Below are 17868 nucleotides of genomic sequence, written 5' to 3' on the forward strand. Positions count from 1 at the left end.
GAAAAGGTGGTCAGAAGTGGCCTGAAGAATTGCAAAGCTATCATGAGATTAAAGCTGAGAATATACTCAAGTTTATTAACAGGTAGACCATGCATTAAAAATAAAGGAGCTTAACACCAAACCCACAAAATTCTGGAGAGGTTAAAATTTAGTCTGTGTGCAGGTAAGTTAGGAAGCCATCCATGGTCAGTAGATGCCAATAGCATCATAAAGGAAAAGCCATGCTTATTAACATCATGTAATGATCTTATGACCAAGTGTGCTGGAATTCTAAGGCAAATGTATATATTGAAGGAATTCTTATGTTATCCTTATGAACAAGAATTTCAAAATACTGTTAAGGATAATATGCGTAGGTGATTTATAACTGATTTAAAGAGCAATTGTTAATTTTTTTCTTTTGAGTAGTACTCCATCTAGAAGAATCTTTCTAGTGCATTGTTGAACAATTTTCTCAGACCAGCCTTTTTGGATTGTATAATGGTTCAGTTCAGTTCAGTTCAGTTGGTCAGTAGTGTCCGACTCTTTGCAACCCCATGAATCGCAGCACGCCAGGCCTCCCTGTCCATCACCATCTCCCGGAGTTCACTCAGACTCATGTCCATCGAGTCAGTGATGCCATCAAGTCATCTCATCCTCTGTCATCCCCTTCTCCTCCTGCCCTCAATCCCTCCCAGCATCAGAGTCTTTGCCAATGAGTCAACTCTTCGCATGAGGTGGCCAAAGTACTGGAGTTTCAGCTTTAGCATCATTCCTTCCAAAGAAATCCCAGGGCTGATCTCCTTCAGAATGGACTAGTTGGATTTCCTTGCAGTCCAAGGGACTCTCAAGAGTCTTCTCCAACACCACAGTTCAAAAGCATCAATTCTTCGGCGCTCAGCTTTCTTCACAGTCCAACTCTCACATCCATACATGACCACTGGAAAAACCATAGCCTTGACTAGATGGACCTTTGTTGGCAAAGTAATGTCTCTGCTTTTCAATATGCTATCCAGGTTGGTCATGACTTTCCTTCCAAGGAGTAAGCGTCTTTTAATTTCATGGCTTCAATCACCATCTGCAGTGATTTTGGAGCCCCCAAAAATAAAGTCTGACACTGTTTCTACTGTTTCCCCATCTATTTCCCATGAAGTGATGGGACCAGATGCCATGATCTTCATTTTCTGAATGTTGAGCTTTAAGCCCACTTTTTCATTCTCCTCTTTCACTTTCATCAAGAGGCTTTTGAGTTCCTCTTCACTTTCTGCCATAAGGGTGGTGTCATCTGCATATCTGAGGTTATTGATATTTCTCCCAGCAATCTTGATTCCAGATTGTGCTTCTTCCAGCCCAGCGTTTCTCATGATGTACTCTGCATACAAGTTAAATAAGCGGGGTGACAATATACAGCCTTGACGTACTCCTTTTCCTATTTGGAACCAGTCTGTTGTTCCATGTCCAGTTCTAACTGTTGCTTCCTGACCTGCATACAAATTTCTCAAGAGGCAGATCAGGTTGTCTGGTAGTCCCATCTCTTTCAGAATTTTCCACAGTTTATTGTGATCCACACAGTCAAAGGCTTTGGCATAGTCAATAAAGCAGAAATAGATTTTTTTCTGGAACTCTCTTGCTTTTTCAATGATCCAGCGCATGTTGGCAATTTGTATAATGGTACGTTGCTGAATTCTCTAGACTATTAACTAGAAAAGATACAGATCATCAGGTAAAGATTATGGGCTGAATCTAACATAAAGATGTTTAACTGGGGCAAAGGCAAACTTGTAATTAGTCAAGTCACCCAATTGGGTAGACATAAAACAAGATATATTGTGGTATCTACAGTAGCTGATGTAGATGTGATCTGGGTCAAGAGTGTTTTGCAGCTCCCTGTGATCTTAGATCTTAGACTGCACATCACAAAATGATTGTCATTGTCAGCCAAGGTGGAAGGGGGGTGGAGGGATGTGCATGCTAAGAGGCTTCAGTCATGTCCAACTCTTTACAACCCTGTGGACTGTAGCCTTCCAGGCTCCTCTGTCCTCGAGATTCTCTAGGCAAGAACACCGGAGTGGGTTGCCATGCCTTCCTCCAGGGGCATCTTCCTGACCCCAGGATCGAACCAGCATCTCTTATATCTTTTGCATTGGCAAGCAGGTTCTTTACCACTAGAGCCACCTGAGAAACCCACAACTTGGTATAGGCCAATTGTAATACAAGGGAAGACATTCAGGGGAGGAGAAATAGGCAGAGGAAGGAACTCTAAGCCTTTTCATCTGAGAAAGCAAGTAAAATTACTGGGTATATTTAACTGTAGAGCTAAATTATGTATACCATAGTCACACACTATAAATATTTTGAAATTGTCAGATAGAGTTCAAAGTGACTGAATGAATGTTGCTTAATGTAAGTTTGTGGGCTATTAATTCACATGAATTTGCTTTGTTTACTTCTTAATTGTGTAACTTTGGGAAAGTCTCTTAAGCTTTGTAAGCCTTAACTTGCTGATATTTAAATGGAAATAAAACCTATCTTATTAAATTGTGGTTAGGACTAAATCAGATAAGTAATGAATATAAAACAATTGTGACATTATCTTTTTGAAAGATTTTTAACTACATGGTCTTTTATTATATTATCAAACACTCAGAATATCTGATAATTAGCAAAATTCAAATTACAAATATATGGACAAATTAGGAGAGTTAAATAGAATACGTTAAATAAATGTGTTAAATAGAAAGGAATATTTAATGTTTAAGTGGGAACTGATTTTCCAAGTAGCTAGTTAGTTCATTAGTGAATATTTTTGTCTTGAGAAAACTTGCTTTCTAACCACCATTGTAACCACAGAGGATTAAGTAATAACTACTCAGAAAATAAGAACAATTTGTATCTCTAACTATCCAGGCAAAAAGCATAATATTATTTTGAATAATATTCACACTTTTTTTAAATTATGAAAGAGTTTGAATAACAATAGAGATTATTAGGAAATAACTGTAACCTTTTTAAAAATTAGTCTTAACATAAATTCCAGAGTAACCAGTCTGAATCTTTTCAGACATGCTTTCAAAATGAATCTGAAAAATTAAATAGCAAAAAACTCTCATCTATTTTAGATATATCTATTTGAAAACCTCATTAAAGCATATTTCAAAAGCTTCTTAAAATTTCAGACAGTAATTTTTATTCATTTTAACTCTTATAAGTAACTTTTACTGTAATTTTAGGGATTTAGGCTGTTCTTTGCAGAAAAGAATTCTTTCATCAATGAATTATTTCCTCATTTTTTCTTTTCCAACTTGAATAATTAAAACTTATTTAACTTTCTCTGGTGATGTTTTCCTCTTTTGTTACCTACATTCTTCTTTAGATGTGAAACACAGAATTATACTGTTTATTGGACATAGTGATAGTTTGTGTATCCTATGTCATACTGTCTCCAACTACAAGTTGGCACTTGCCATAGGCACTTGCTATTTACCCCTGAAAGAAAGTGTTAGTCACTCAGTCGTGTCTGACTCTTTGTGACTCCATGGACTGTAGCCTGCTAGGCTCTTCTGTCCATGGAATTCTCCAGGCAAGAATACTGGAGTGGGTTGCTATTCCCTTCTCCAGCAGATCTTCCCAACCCAGGGATTGAACCCGTATCTCCTGCACCTCCTGCATTGGCAGGTGGATTCTTTACCATTCAGCCACCTGGGAAGCCCTCTACAAAGATTAAATCATGTGCTGCTGCAGCTGCTGATTTTCAACACCCATTGAAAGGAGTTCAGGGTGAAGAATGGGAATGAGGCATTCTGTGCTCAAGGAAAAACTGGCAGAACAGGTCTTCAGATAGATATTTTCAGGAGCCGATTTTATGGGCCCAATTCTCTTATTTTCTCATAACTAGAAAAGCACTACAATCCTTCATGGAGATGACTGCTTCTTGTGACTAACAGAAACCTTCTATAAAAAAAATGTGTTTGATTGCATGTATTCCCTCTTCACCAAAATCACATACATACCCATTCTCCCCCTGCCCCTTCGGCTCTTTGGAACAGCGTCTCAGAGGTATCTGATATGTATCCTGGGCTAAGTCCTCATTTTGTCCCAAATAAAATTTAACTCACAACTCTCATGTTGTACATTTTTTAAAGTCAACACTGTCTTTTAATGAACAAGAAAGCTTTATTATGACTCAAAGAAACTACTATCCAATATTCTTTCAAGATCAAAAATATCCTCTAGTTCTTTTTTTAACTAGGGGGAAAAAATTGCCCATTTAGAAAGTTTATTTATGACATAAATAAAAGCTGAATATTAAATCTTTTTTTTTCCATACCCCTATTCCTGCACATTGCTTTGCACTGTAAATTCCTTAGGGGTGTAGTATAAATTATAAAATAGCTGTGTTTCCTTCCCTCATAGATTAGCTGCTTATCAAGGAAATAAGTAAGATGCTTTTATAAGTAAAACAGCAATATCAATGAAAATTTATTTTTTTAAAAGATAGCCCTAAGTTTTACTTCATACAGTCAATTTAAAAAAAATGAATCATGTATTGAATCTTGAACTTTAGTAAACTAAACTAGTACATCTAATTCTGAGAAGCAAGTTAGTGATCACTTTAATATTTAGTTCATCTTCACTAGAAATGCCACTCAGTTTTATATATTGCCAGCAAAAATTGGGGTGCAAATTATAGATTATTTTAAAAATTAAATAAAATGCTTAGTGAAAAGCAGGGCTTCATTGTAGATAGAATGCTCTCTGTAGTATATATGATTTCATATTTTATTAGGCTTCTACTGATGTAAATTTTGGAAAATGCAAATTGTCAAGGTAATTGGCCTGTATTTTCTGGCTGGACTTGGAGAGTAAAAAAATGACTACTACAAAGAAGGAAAAATAAGCTAACACAATTTCTTTTCACCCCAAAGCAAGCATTTACTGTATTTATTTCAGAATTCTCTTCTGAGGTTGAAAGAAGGATATTCAAGACCAGAAGAAAATATTTAAGAAAATATTAAAATTTTGGGCAAATAAAAGCAGTTGGGTAAATCTGTTGAGATTTGAGGAACAAGTAGACTATGGCAGTGGTCTCCAACCTTTTTGGCACCAGGGACCATTTTTGAGGAGGACAATATTTCCACAGACCAGGGGGAGGAGGAGATGGTTTGGGAATGATTCAAGCTCATTACATTCGTTGTGTGCTTCATTTCTATTATTCTTACATCAATTTTGCCTCAGATCATCAGGCATTAGATCCTGGAGGATGGGGAGCCCCGGACTGTGCGACAGGCCTTTAGATTTCATAAGGGAAACATCTGAACCTGGGCCATATAAATGGACCACATTCTTCCTTTATTTCAGTGGAATTCTCAGTGATAGGATTTAGCATTCCAGGTTAATCTAAGGGTAAAGTTTCCACTTTTCCTTTTGATACTCTCCATGGGGTTCCCACAGCAAGAATGCTGGAGTGGTTTGCCATTCCCTCCTCCTCGCCATACAGTTGCGCTCATTTCACATGCTCGCAAAGTTATACTCAGAATCCTTCAAACTAGGCTTCTGCAGTACACGAACCCAGAACTTCCAGACGTATAAGCTGAGTTGAGAAAAGGCAGAGGAACCACGAATCAAATTGCCAACATTCACTGGATCATAGAAAAAGGAAAAGAATACAAGAAAAACATCTACTTCTGCTTTATTGACTATGCTAAAGCCTTTGACTGTATGAATAAAAAAAAAAAAAAGAAAATTCTTAAAGAGATGGGAATACCAGACCACTTTACCATCTCCTGAGAAACCTATATGCAGATCAAGAAGCAACACTTAGAACCTTACATGGAACAAATGACTGGTTCAAAATTGTGAAAAGAGTAGGACAAGGCTGTATATTGTCATTTTGTTTATTTAACATATACAGTGAAGAGTCAGACACAACTGAGAGACTTCCCTTTCACTTTTCACTTTCATGCACTGGAGAAGGAAATGGTAACCCACTCCAGTGTTCTTGCCTGGAGAATCCCAGGGACAGGGGAGCCCGGTAAGCTGCCGTCTATGGGGCCACACAGAGTCGGACATGACTGAAGTGACTTAGCAGCAGCAGAGTATATCATGCGAAATGCCAGGCTGGATGAATCACAAGCTAGAATCAAGATTGTGAGGAGTAATGTCAACAACCTCAGATATGCAGATGATACCACTCTAATGGCAGAAAGCAAAGAGGAACTAAAGAGCCTCTAGATGAGAATGAAAGGGGAGAGTGAAAAAGCTGGCTTAAAACTCAACATTCTAAAAACTAAGATCATGGCATCTGCTCCCATCACTTCGTGGCAAATAGAAGGGGATAAAAGTAGACGCAATGACAGATTTTATTTTCTCGGGCTCCAATGTCACTGTGGATGATGACTGCAACTATGAAATTAAAAGACACTTGCTCCTTGGAAGGAAAGCAATGACCAAATTAGAGAGTGTATTAAAAAGCACAGACATCACTTTGTCAACAAAGGTCCATATAGTCAAGCTATGGTTTTTTCAGTAGTTGTGTATAGATGTGAGAGCTGAAAGAAGAATTGATGCTTTCAAATTGTGGTGCTGGAGAAGACTCTTGAGAGTCCCTTAGATTGCAAGGTGATCAAACCAGTCAACCCTGAATATTCATTGGAAGGACATTGAAGCTCCAATACTCTGGCCACCTGATGCAAAGAGCCAACTCATTGAAAAAGACCCTGATGCTGGGAAAGATTGAGGGCAGGAGGAGAAGGGGATGGCAGAGGATGAGATGGTTAGATAGCATCACTGACTTAATGGACATGAACTTGAGCAAACCCTAAGAGATTGTAAAAGACAGGGAAGCCTGGCATGCTTCAGTCCATGGAGTAGCAAAGAGCTGGACACGACTGAGCAACTGAATAACAACAACCTCTAAATGCAGGTCTTTCTTAAGAGTTGGTTCTTCTTTGTGGGTTTGCTTGCATCTCTGTACTCTCTCCTTTAAAAATTTCATCTTGTTGAACTACTCTGTAGATGGCTCATAACAGTACATCTTCATAACACAGTGAGCTCAGCTTGGTGTCTGTGATGAACTTGAGGGGTGGGATGGGGCGTGGGAGGGAAGCTCCAAGAGGGAGGGAAAATGTGTATACTTATAGCTGATTCACCTTGTTGCACAGCAGAGATCAACACAACATTGTAATGTAATTATCCTTCAATTAAAATTCAGTTACAAAAAAACAGTACATCTTCAGTGTTAACTCCTTCCTTTGGCTTTTTATGTACATTTCCCAAATCACAAATATATTAAGACTGGATTTATCAGTATTCCTTTTAACATTTATTTCTCACTCTGTTTTTTTCTCTGTCAGTATTTCCAAAATGATTCTACTTATCTAAGCTCTTTGTCTCTGACTAATTGGGCACTCAGAGACTTTGCATCCACTTTGTATTGCCAACAAAGGTCCGTCTAGTCAAGGCTATGGTTATTCCTGTGGTCATGTATGGATGTGAGAGTTGGACTGTGAAGAAGGCTGAGCACCGAAGAATTGATGCTTTTGAACTGTGGTGTTGGAGAAGACTCTTGAGAGTCTCTTGGACTGCAAGGAGATCCAACCAGTCCATTCTGAAGGAGATCAACCCTGGGATTTCTTTGGAAGAAATGATGCTAAAGCTGAAGCTCCAGTACTTTGGCCACCTCATGCGAAGAGTTGACTCATTGGAAAAGACTGATGCTGGGAGGGATTGGGGGCAGGAGGAGAAGGGGACGACAGAGGGTGAGATGGCTGGAGGGCATCACTGACTCGATGGACGTGAGTCGGAGTGAACTCTGGGAGTTGGTGATGGACAGGGAGGCCTGGTGTGCTGCAATTCATGGGGTGGCAAAGAGTCGGACACGACTGAGCGACTGAACTGAACTGAACTGAACTGTATTGAAGTAAATGAAAACAGTGGAATATGTACCCCCAAAATATGCCACTTCGGCAGAAGAATGATTTTAAGCTAAAGGCACCTGAAAAACAGCAGGTGTGAGAAGGGCATTCTAATCTCTCCTTTTCTTTCTGAAAACAGTAGACTAAAAACTTCCATGTGAGCTGTACTCACATAGAGCTCACACTTCCAAGGAGCTGTACTCCTTGTACTAGGAGAAAAAGAAACACTCTTCAACAGGGGATCAAAGCCAAGAGAATTCTGTAGAGATCTTGTTAAAATAATTCTCATCTTCCTTTGGCTTCCTCACATAGCATTACTTTTCCACAACTGCTTCTCACTTTTCTTTGTTTAACCTGGTATAAAAGAATTTAGGCTTTGCCACTTCCTTGACTATTCATTTCCTTCTGTAAAACTTATATTAAATAAATTTGTATCCTTTTCTTCTGTTCATGTTTTATTTCTGCTTAATTTTCAGGCCAAGGCTGAGGAGCCTAAGAAGGTAAAGATAACATTTTGCTTCCTCTACAGCATCAATCTGTATTGTATCTACTTTCCACACTGCTCTTCTTTGCTCCTACTTTCATTTTTTTTATTGGAATATTATGGAACCTTCTTAAATAACTTGGTTCATCTGTATGAGAGAATCTTCAAGAGCATAATATTAACCAACTCATGTTCTTGCTCCTAAATCTTCCACAGCTCCTCACTATTGGATAATATTTAGTATTCTTAAATTAATAATTAGGGAACCAGTCTGTCTTAGACTATTTTTCATATGATTTTTTTCCCTCCATACTCTCCAATGTACCTAATTTTGCAACAAAGATACCTGTCCTCAGAATGCCTTCAAGGTAGAGTTAGAAATCAACACTGCTAAGGAATCCTGTATTGCTTCCCACTCCCAACTCCAACCTCCCATTTTTATTGCTAAATAGATCTTCCAATTAAAACTAAATTTTAATTTTCCTTTCATTTAATTTAGTAATTTATCCATGGGTGTGACTAATATTTAAGTTGAAAGTGAAAGTGAAGTCGCCCAGTTGTGTCCGACTCTTTGCGACCCATGGACTATAGACCACCAGGCTCCTCCGTCCATGGGATTCTCCAGGCAAGAATACTGGAGTGGGTTGCCATTTCCTTCTCCAGGGGATCTTCCTGACCCAGGGATTGAATCCAGGTGTCCTGCATTGCAGGCAGACACTTTAACCCCTGAGCCACCAGGGAAGCCCTATATTTAAGTTAATAAAATGTAAATATTGAGTAAATTAATATATTCACATTAATTAACTTATATTAATTAAATTAATCCACTTACTTATATAATGTATTTAAATTTAACAGGAAGATATTATATTATCTTCCTGCTAAGTTTTATTATCAGAGAAATAGGTATTTGCACTTCCTTTCTTTAAGAGAAAACCAGTGTGCAGTGTTGGCAACAAGTCCCCCTACGAAGTAGGCATGCCCTCTAGTGGCAGATTCACCACCCTACAGGACTGGAATCTCATGCCACCAATTCTGAAGTTCCAGCTGCAATTTTTTTCTAAAGGAATATGTCAAACAGGCATTTTTTTCTAAATATGATGGAGTATCATGGGGTTGCAAAGAGTCAGACAAGACTGAGCGACTGATCTGATCTTATCACAAAAATATTACATAATGTCGACCAACCAAGTTTGGGGTAATAAACAGATAAGTTTAAAGAAATAAAAGGACCTAAAGTTTTCATGTGTTAATATTTTGGACAGAAAGAAGGACGTTTCTGAGGGAAACCTGACAGACACAAGGACATTTCTGACAGAAAGAAGGTCTTTTCTGAGAAAGAAACTTGACAGAAAGAAGGCATATTTTGTACTTACCACCTCGATAATTTTGGGTAAAAATACTCAAAGTAACGATTTACACAGGTGGAAACATGACAATAACAACAGTTCTGTTGTGTGTATGAGAAATAAAACATGACAATGTTTGGATTCCAGCACGCACTCCATAAAAAAAAGTACCATGTTTTTCAAAGTTAGCATCCATTTTACCATTGATGTGTATAAAGAGAATAGATATTTCTTAATCTTCAAAAATGGCATTTCTAGCTTGAAATTTACTTTAAATAGCAGTATAGAGTGTATAGAGTGTAAGACAGATACCAATCCATAACAGGTGCAAAATAACATGTCTTTTCAGTAAATGTCAGAAAAAAACTAAAAAACAAATAATATACATCATGCATTATTATAAATCTACTAATTTTTTACATGTTTTTTTCTAGAATTTTTTGGGGAAAAAAAGATAATTCAGATAGAAACTAGATAGAAAGGAGATTTCTGACAGAAAGAAAGTGTTTTCTGGGAAAGAAAACCGACAGAAAGAAGGCAATTTCTGACAGAAAGAAGGGCGCTTCTGAGGGAAACCTGACACAAAGAAGGAGATTTCTGACAGAAAGAACGTCTTTTTCTAGGAGAGAAACCTCACAGAAAGAGGGTGATTTCTGACAAATGGCAGAAAGAAGGACGTGTCCGAGGGAAACCTAATGGAAAGAAGATTCCAGACAGAAAGGTTTTTTTCTGGGAGATAACCCTGACAGAAAGAAGACAACTTCTGACAAAAAGGACATTTCTGAGGGAAATCTGATGGAAGGAAGGTGATTTCTGACAGAAAGAAGGATGTTTCTGAGGGAAACCTGACAGAGAGAAGGAGATATCAGACAGATAGAAGGTCTTTTCTGGGACAGAAACCTGACACAAAGAAGGGTATTTCTAACAGAAAAAGGTCTTTTCTCGGAGAGAAACCTGACAGAAAGAAGGACATTTCTGAGTAAAACCTGATAGAAAGATGAAGATTTCTAACAGAAAGAAGGGTGTTTCTGAGGGAAACCTAATAGAAAGAAGGAGATACCTGACAGAAAGAAGGTATTTTCTCAGAGAGAAACATGACAGAAAGAAAGCAATTTCTGACAGAAAAAAAGGACGATTCTGAGGGAATCCTGACACAAAGAAGGGGATTTCTAACAGAAAGAAGGTCTTTTCTGGAGAGAAACCTGACAGAAAGAAGGCGATTTCTGACATGACAGAAAAAAAGGAAGTTTCTGAGGGAACTCTGACACAAAGAAGGGTATTTCTAACAGAAAAAAGATCTTTTCTGAGATATAAACCTGACAGAAAGAAGGCACTTTCTGACAGAAGGATGTTTCTAAGGGAAACCTGATGAAAAGGAGTTTTCTGACAGAAAGGTCTTTCCTGGGAGCAAAACCTGACAGAAAGAAGGCAATTTCTGACAGAAAGAAAGACATTTTTGAGCAAAACCTAACACAAAGAAGATTTCTGACAGAATATGTTTTGGGGGAGAGAAACCTGAAAGAAAGAAGGATGTTTCTGAGGGAAACCTAATGGAAAGAAGAAGTTTTCTGACAGAAAGGTCTTTCCTGGAAGCAAAACCTGACAGAAAGAAGGCAATTTCTGACAGAAAGAAGGATGTTTCTGAGGGAAACCTGATGGAAAGATGGAGATTTCTGACAGAAAGAAGGGTGTTCTGAGGGAAACCTAACAGAAAGAGGGAGATATCAGACAGAAAGAAAGTCTTTTCTGGGAAAGAAATGTGACAGAAAGAAGGCAATTTCTGACAGACAAAAAGGACAATTCTGATGGAAACCTCACACAAAGAAGGGGATTTCTAACAGAAAGAAGGTCTTTTCTGGGAAAGAAACCTGACAGAAAGAAGGAGATTTCTGACAGCAAGAAGGACATTTCTAAGTGAAACCTGACACAAAGAAGGAGATTTCTGACAGAAAGAATGTGTTTTGGGGGGGAGAAACCTGACAGAAAGAAGGGGACTTCTGACAGAAAGAAGAATATTTCTGAGGGAAACCTGATGAAAAGGAGTTTTCTCACAGAAAGGTCTTTTCTGGGAGAGAATCCTGACAAAAATAAGGCATCTGACAGGAAAAAAGACATTTTTGAGCGAAACCTAACACAAAGAAGACTTCTGACCGAATATGTTTTGAGGGAGAGAAACCTGAAAGAAAGAAGGATGTTTCTGAGGGAAACCTGATGGAAAGAAGAAGTTTTCTGACAGAAAGGTCTTTCCTGGGAGCAAAACCTGACAGAAAGAAGGCAATTTCTGACAGAAAGAAGGATGTTTCTGAGGGAAACCTAATGGAAAGATGGAGATTTCTGACAGAAAGAAGGGTGTTCTGAGGGAAACCTAACAGAAAGAAGGAGATATCGGACAGAAAGAAGGTCTTTTCTGGGAAAGAAATGTGACAGAAAGAAGGCAATTTCTGACAGAATAAAAAGAATGATTCTGAGGGAAACCTCACACAAAGAAGGGGATTTCTGATAGAAAGTCTTTTCTGGGAGAGAAACCGGACAGAAAGAATTTCTGACAGAAAGAAGGATGTTTTTGAGGGAAAACTGCCAGAAAGGCGATATCAGACAGGAAGAAGGTCTTCATTGACAGAAAGAAGGACATTTCTGAGGAAAACCCGACAGAAGGAGACTGCTGACAGAAAGAATGTGGTTTTTTTAGTGGGGAGAAACCTGACAGAAATAAGAACATTTCAGAGGGAAACCTGATGAAAAGAAGTTTTCTGACAGAAAGGTCTTTTCTGGGAGAGAATCCTGACAGAAAGAATATTTCTGAGGGATACTGAAAGAAAGAAGTTTTCTTCCAGAAAGAAGATTTTTCCTGTGAGAGAAACCTGACAGAAAGCTGATTTCTGACTGAGAGAGAGACTTTTCTGAGGAAAGCTGACTGAAAGATTTCTGACAGAAATAAGGTTTTCTTTGTGAGTGAAACCTGACAGAAAGAAGGCAATTTCTGACAAAAGGAGGGACTTTTCTGATAGAAGTAAAAGTTGCTCAGTCGTGTCCAACTCTTTGCAACCCCATGGACTATACAGTCCATGGAATTCTCCAGGCAAGAATACTAGAGTGGGTAGCCTTTCCCTTCTCCAGGGGATCTTCCCAACCCAGGGATCAAACCCAGGTCTCCCACATTACAGGCAGATTCTTTACCAGCTGAGCCACAAGGGAAGCCTAAGAATACTGGAGTGGGTAGCCTATCCCTTCTCCGGCGGATCTTCCTGACCCAGGAATCAATCCGGGGTCTTCTGCATTGCAGGAGGGTTCTTTACCAACTGAATATCAGGGTAACCCTTTCTGATTGAAACCTGATAGAAAGAAGAGATATGCCAGAAAGAAGGACTTTTCTTTGATGGAAACATGATAGGAAAAAAAGGAGATTTCTGACAGAAAGAAGGATTTCTTTGTGATAGAAACCTGATAGAAAGAAGATATCTATAAAAGTTATTTTATATAAACCTGGCAGAAAGATGGAGATTTCTTTCTGTCTTTCTTTCTGTCTTTAGACAGACATAAGGTCTCTTCTAGGGGAACCTGAGAGATAGGAGATTTCTGACAGAAAGAAGGACTTTTCTTTGAGGGAAATCTGACAGAATGAAAGATTTCTGAGAGACAGTAGGACTTTTCTGAGTAAATTCTGAGTGAAGTTTGTAGGAGGGAATTCTGAGTGAAGGAATTTTATATTTATTTCAGTCTGTCAGGTTTCCTTTGGTGAAAGGAATCCTGCTTATAGGTGAATATGAGGGAATTTTTACACCTTGAAATTGAAACTGAATTTTGAGAAAATGAGATTTGAGATATTACTGTGAAGAATGAGATTCCATGTAATCCTGCGAGAAAGATTGAGAGTCAGGGAAATTTGAGAGATAGAAGGAGATTCCAAGAGAATTCTGAGAATAAGTAGAGTCTGAGGAAATTCTGAGAGAAAGAAGAGGGTCTGCAGAATTCTGAAAGAGTCAGAGGTAATTTTTAGAAGAATGATAATAGGAATTACTTTGAGAAGTTTGGTGAAAGGATATCTGAGTGAGAGAGGGTTTGATTTCATTATCCATGAGAAAGAGTATAAGGGAATTCTGAGAGATGGTGAGATGGTATTCTGAGAATGATATTCAGTGAGTATTCCGGGAGAAATCTGTATCTACTTTTTTTAAAAAATATTCAGGAAAACTTGTGTTATTCTTACTTACAGCTTTCCAGTTGCATTATACATGTTTGTACATCCATTGGAAAATTCTTGAGATCCATTGGACAGGAGAGTGTTAATGTCAACCTGAAAGAATTCAAAGTAATCATTTTATAAAGAAATTTATAATATCATCAGACATGACTGAGCGACTTCACTTTCACTTTTCACTTTGATGCATTGGAGAAGGAAATGGCAACCCACTCCAGTGTTCTTGCCTGGAGAATCCCAGGGACGGGGGAGCCTGGTGGACTGCCGTCTATGGGGTCGCAAAGAGTCCACGGACTCTTTGGACATGACTGAAGTGACTTAGCAGCAGCAATAGCATAATATCATATTAATATTCTATTGTTATGGATACAATGGAAAACAATGCTGTTTTGGTTGTGGCTAACATCTACTCAAGAAAATTTTCTCCAGTTTGTATATATAGTGTGAAATAACTGTATCCTTTAAATAAATCTGGTTTTGGAGGGAAGAAAAGCTGTATATATAAACATCTAATCACAGTTATTTATTTGTATATTTATGCTTTCCTTTAGATAGTACTGGAGATATCTAAGAGTGGTTTCTATTTCCAGAAAAGACTCTTTTAAAAAAGATATTTGAGAGTAAGCTTTATAAAATTAATACCAAAGGCCAAAAGACAAAATTCCCCCAAATCATAGAGACAACATCATTGAGGCAAGTACTGATGACAAAAAAGTTCATTTGGGTTTTTCCATAAGATGTTACAGAAAAACCCAAACGAACTTTTTGGTCAACCCAGTAGATCCAAGGTTTGGAATCTGGATGTGAAAAGGCTGAGTGCCAGAAAGTAATTTCATGTGACATTTTTTACTGTCTTTTTAACTACACTGAAGATCTTCTCAGTGAACATCCAGTGGAAAAAAACTCTGGTCTAGAGGATTCCAAAATTCTCATTATTAGGGCTTCCCTGTTGTGGAATTAGAGCATTTCACCACATTGTATTAGGTCCACAAAATAGCCCTCTCAAACATGTGTGACATATTCTGTGTTCAGCAAACAAACTTTTGATGGGACTTCACACAAAGTGAGATGACATGATGGTGACCCCTACTTTTTCCTCATTTCAGAATGTATTATAATGTTGACTTTCCAGGTAATTTACTACTCGAATTTTTTTTTTTTCCTTTAAAGAGTACATGACTTCAGGGATTACCTATCTTCATGGATTACCAAGAATTTGTAGTTTCTGGATATGAGAAAAAGCAGCCCACATCCAAATAAATCCAAATTTATTCAAATGAAGTTCTTTTCTAAGAACTCTCTAGCCATTCCCTTTTTTTGAAAGCTTTCCCACTGAAATGAAGTGTATTAGTGGATATCCTAGGCTGAGTCATTCATCTAAACTCTGTGACCAAAGAATTTATGGTCTCCAATTATGTCATTTCACTCTATTTCAGTTTTCACGTCTCCAAAAGGAAGGTAATAATAATAATACCTATTCTGGAGACAGGTTGTGAGCAACATATTAGTTAATCTGTGAAATGCTCAATCAAGTGCTTGACACCTAGTAAACAATCAACATTAGTTATTAAGGATTACTAGCAATGGCACCCCACTCCAGTACTCTGGCCTGGAAAATCCCATGGACGGAGGAGCCTGGAAGGCTGCAGTCCATGGGGTCGCTGAGGGTCAGACACGACTAAGTGACTTCACTTTCACTTTTCACTTTCACCCATTGGAGAAGGAAGTGGCAACCCACTCCAGTGTTCTTGCCAGGAGAATCCCAGGGACGGGGGAGCCTTGTGGGCTGCCGTCTATGGGATTGCACAGAGTCGGACACGACTGATGTGACTTAGTAGTAGCAGTAGCAGCAGCACATTCTCACTACCCCAGGCCTCCCCATTTCCTCCTCCCCCAAATTATACAGTATGCACACAAAGATGACAGAATTAAATCACTTATTAAAAAAATTAAGTTTTAGCAAAAAATAGCCATCAGCTCTACTAAATGCAACCACATTCTCTGAAGTAGCATTTTTATGTAGGCCATAGACATAAAGCTATAATGATGTACATCTGACAATGAATACTCTTGGTAGGGGCCCAGTGACATCATTTGAGAGGCATAAGCTGACAGAGGGTGAAGCTGCTGACTTTTTAAGAGTCCCAGGGGATCATCTAACAATTCACTCAAGTTAGAGTCCATAGCACACTAAAAGAATCCACACAGAATTGAATCTTCAAAAGCAAGTTTTCTCCTAAATCAGCTAGGTTAAGTGATCCTGCAAGTGTGATATTGTCCATCTGCAAAATTCTTTCTTCAAAAGACAATTGTAAAATCTGCTGGACACAATGTTCTCTGTCTTGTGAAAAGGTTTATTAGAAGTGTATGCACAAGTACAATTTGAACGTACACTCATTAATTTCCCAAACATCCAAGACTCTCTAGCCAGCCAGTTTCAAATATTGGCTTAGAGAATTAAGTCTGTGACCTTTTGTATGAAAGTAAATAGCATTCTTAGAATCTTTTCCAGGCTCTCACCATGCATGTGATGTCAAATTCATATCTTTGCTATTTTTCTGGTGTAAAAAAAATAGACATTGCATAATTCTTTAAAAAAAAAAAAAGATACTTGGAAGGAATTATTTGGCAATGAAAAACACTGTTTGTAGGATTTCTGTCATAAATCATACCCTGAATAAAAACCCACTTGTTGACTTTCTTTTTGTTTAAGGTATAATACAATAGCTTCTTTAATAGCACAGGGATGAAAAAATGTGTCACCTTGGTGAGTGTGATCCTGCATTTCTTTATTAAAACATATAAATTAAAGATTTGTCCTGACCACATCAAAAGAAAACTAAATCAAGATGTAATTAATCACATTCTACTGTTTAGGAAATACTGTGTAAGAGAGGACATGGAGTTCTCTTTTCTGAAACAAGACACGCAAACAGGATGTGTGTTTCTTTCATTTTCCCTTAAAACATCTTGGCTTAGTTAAGCAGCAATGTCAAAAAAATAAGACAATGACTGTAATCTATTTTAAATAATTCACCTCATTAAAATCAGGGTATTACCAATTTTCAAACAAGCATTGCTTGTTTGCCCAGAGTATGTGGTCCCAACCATTAACTGAAGTATTTTGTAAAAAGGCTTTTTGAGGCAACTTTAGGCTTTATTTGCAAACAATAAGCATTTTATTAGTTTTTAATATTTCTAAATGTATTGTTATAAGGACAATTGCCTCAACTATAAGCATTGAAATATTATCTGTAATATCATACTAGGTAAAGCTTTTTGCTTACTGTGTGGTAGGCACTATTTTAAATACTTCATATATGCCTTAATTCATTTATTTCTTAGTATGAATTTACAGGTAAGTGATGTTACCTTTACTTAGAGATGAGGAGATTAAGACTTAACTCTCCTGATATGTAAAGCAGAAATTGATAGAGCTGAATCAATAGACCTGAGAGTCTGGCTGTAGATTCTGTGCCCTTACCCTTTAAGTCTACTGCCTTTCAAGGGCATTAGAATGCTTTTCATGAAAATGAGTTCTCTAATTAATATGACTTTGAAAATGTGCATTTATGTAACATAAAAATGATGATTTTCATACACTATGAGTTATTAAAGTAAAAGACATATGTGATTTGTTCAAAGAGAAACTTAGTCATTAAACTTTAGAAAATAGAAGAAAGCTGCCCATGGGTTTTACGTATTTACTTGGGTGATTCGACATTTCATCAAGAAGAATTCTATAAAGAGTAAGTAAGTAAATAACTCTCAGGTTTTCAGATTGTTAGAACACTAGATGGAAGATTAGAACTAGTGTTCTAGTTGGAGTTTTGTTGTCCTCTGATTCTAGAGATGATCATAAAGCTTATTAACCCATCACCTGTGCAATCTCAGTCTTGTTAATGGTCACTTTAAGAAGCTGATATAAGCTATGGGCTTCTTCAA

At 37.7% G+C, this 17868-nt stretch overlaps 1 protein-coding gene across 1 annotated transcript in view; it reads right to left on the reverse strand.

Moving 5' to 3' along the window:
- Positions 1 to 17868, reverse strand: part of GLRA3 (glycine receptor, alpha 3) — a 95126-nt gene that overhangs the window by 67744 nt on the left and 9514 nt on the right. Inside the window, exon 2 of the mRNA XM_010840261.1 lies at positions 13937 to 14019. Within this exon, the coding sequence (XP_010838563.1) occupies positions 13937 to 14019 (83 nt within the window). The remainder of the gene's footprint in view (positions 1 to 13936; positions 14020 to 17868) is intronic.

The sequence above is a fragment of the Bison bison genome, unplaced genomic scaffold (genome assembly GCF_000754665.1).
Source record: "Bison bison bison isolate TAMUID 2011002044 unplaced genomic scaffold, Bison_UMD1.0 scf7180017864143, whole genome shotgun sequence".
Lineage (NCBI taxonomy): Eukaryota > Metazoa > Chordata > Mammalia > Artiodactyla > Bovidae > Bison > Bison bison.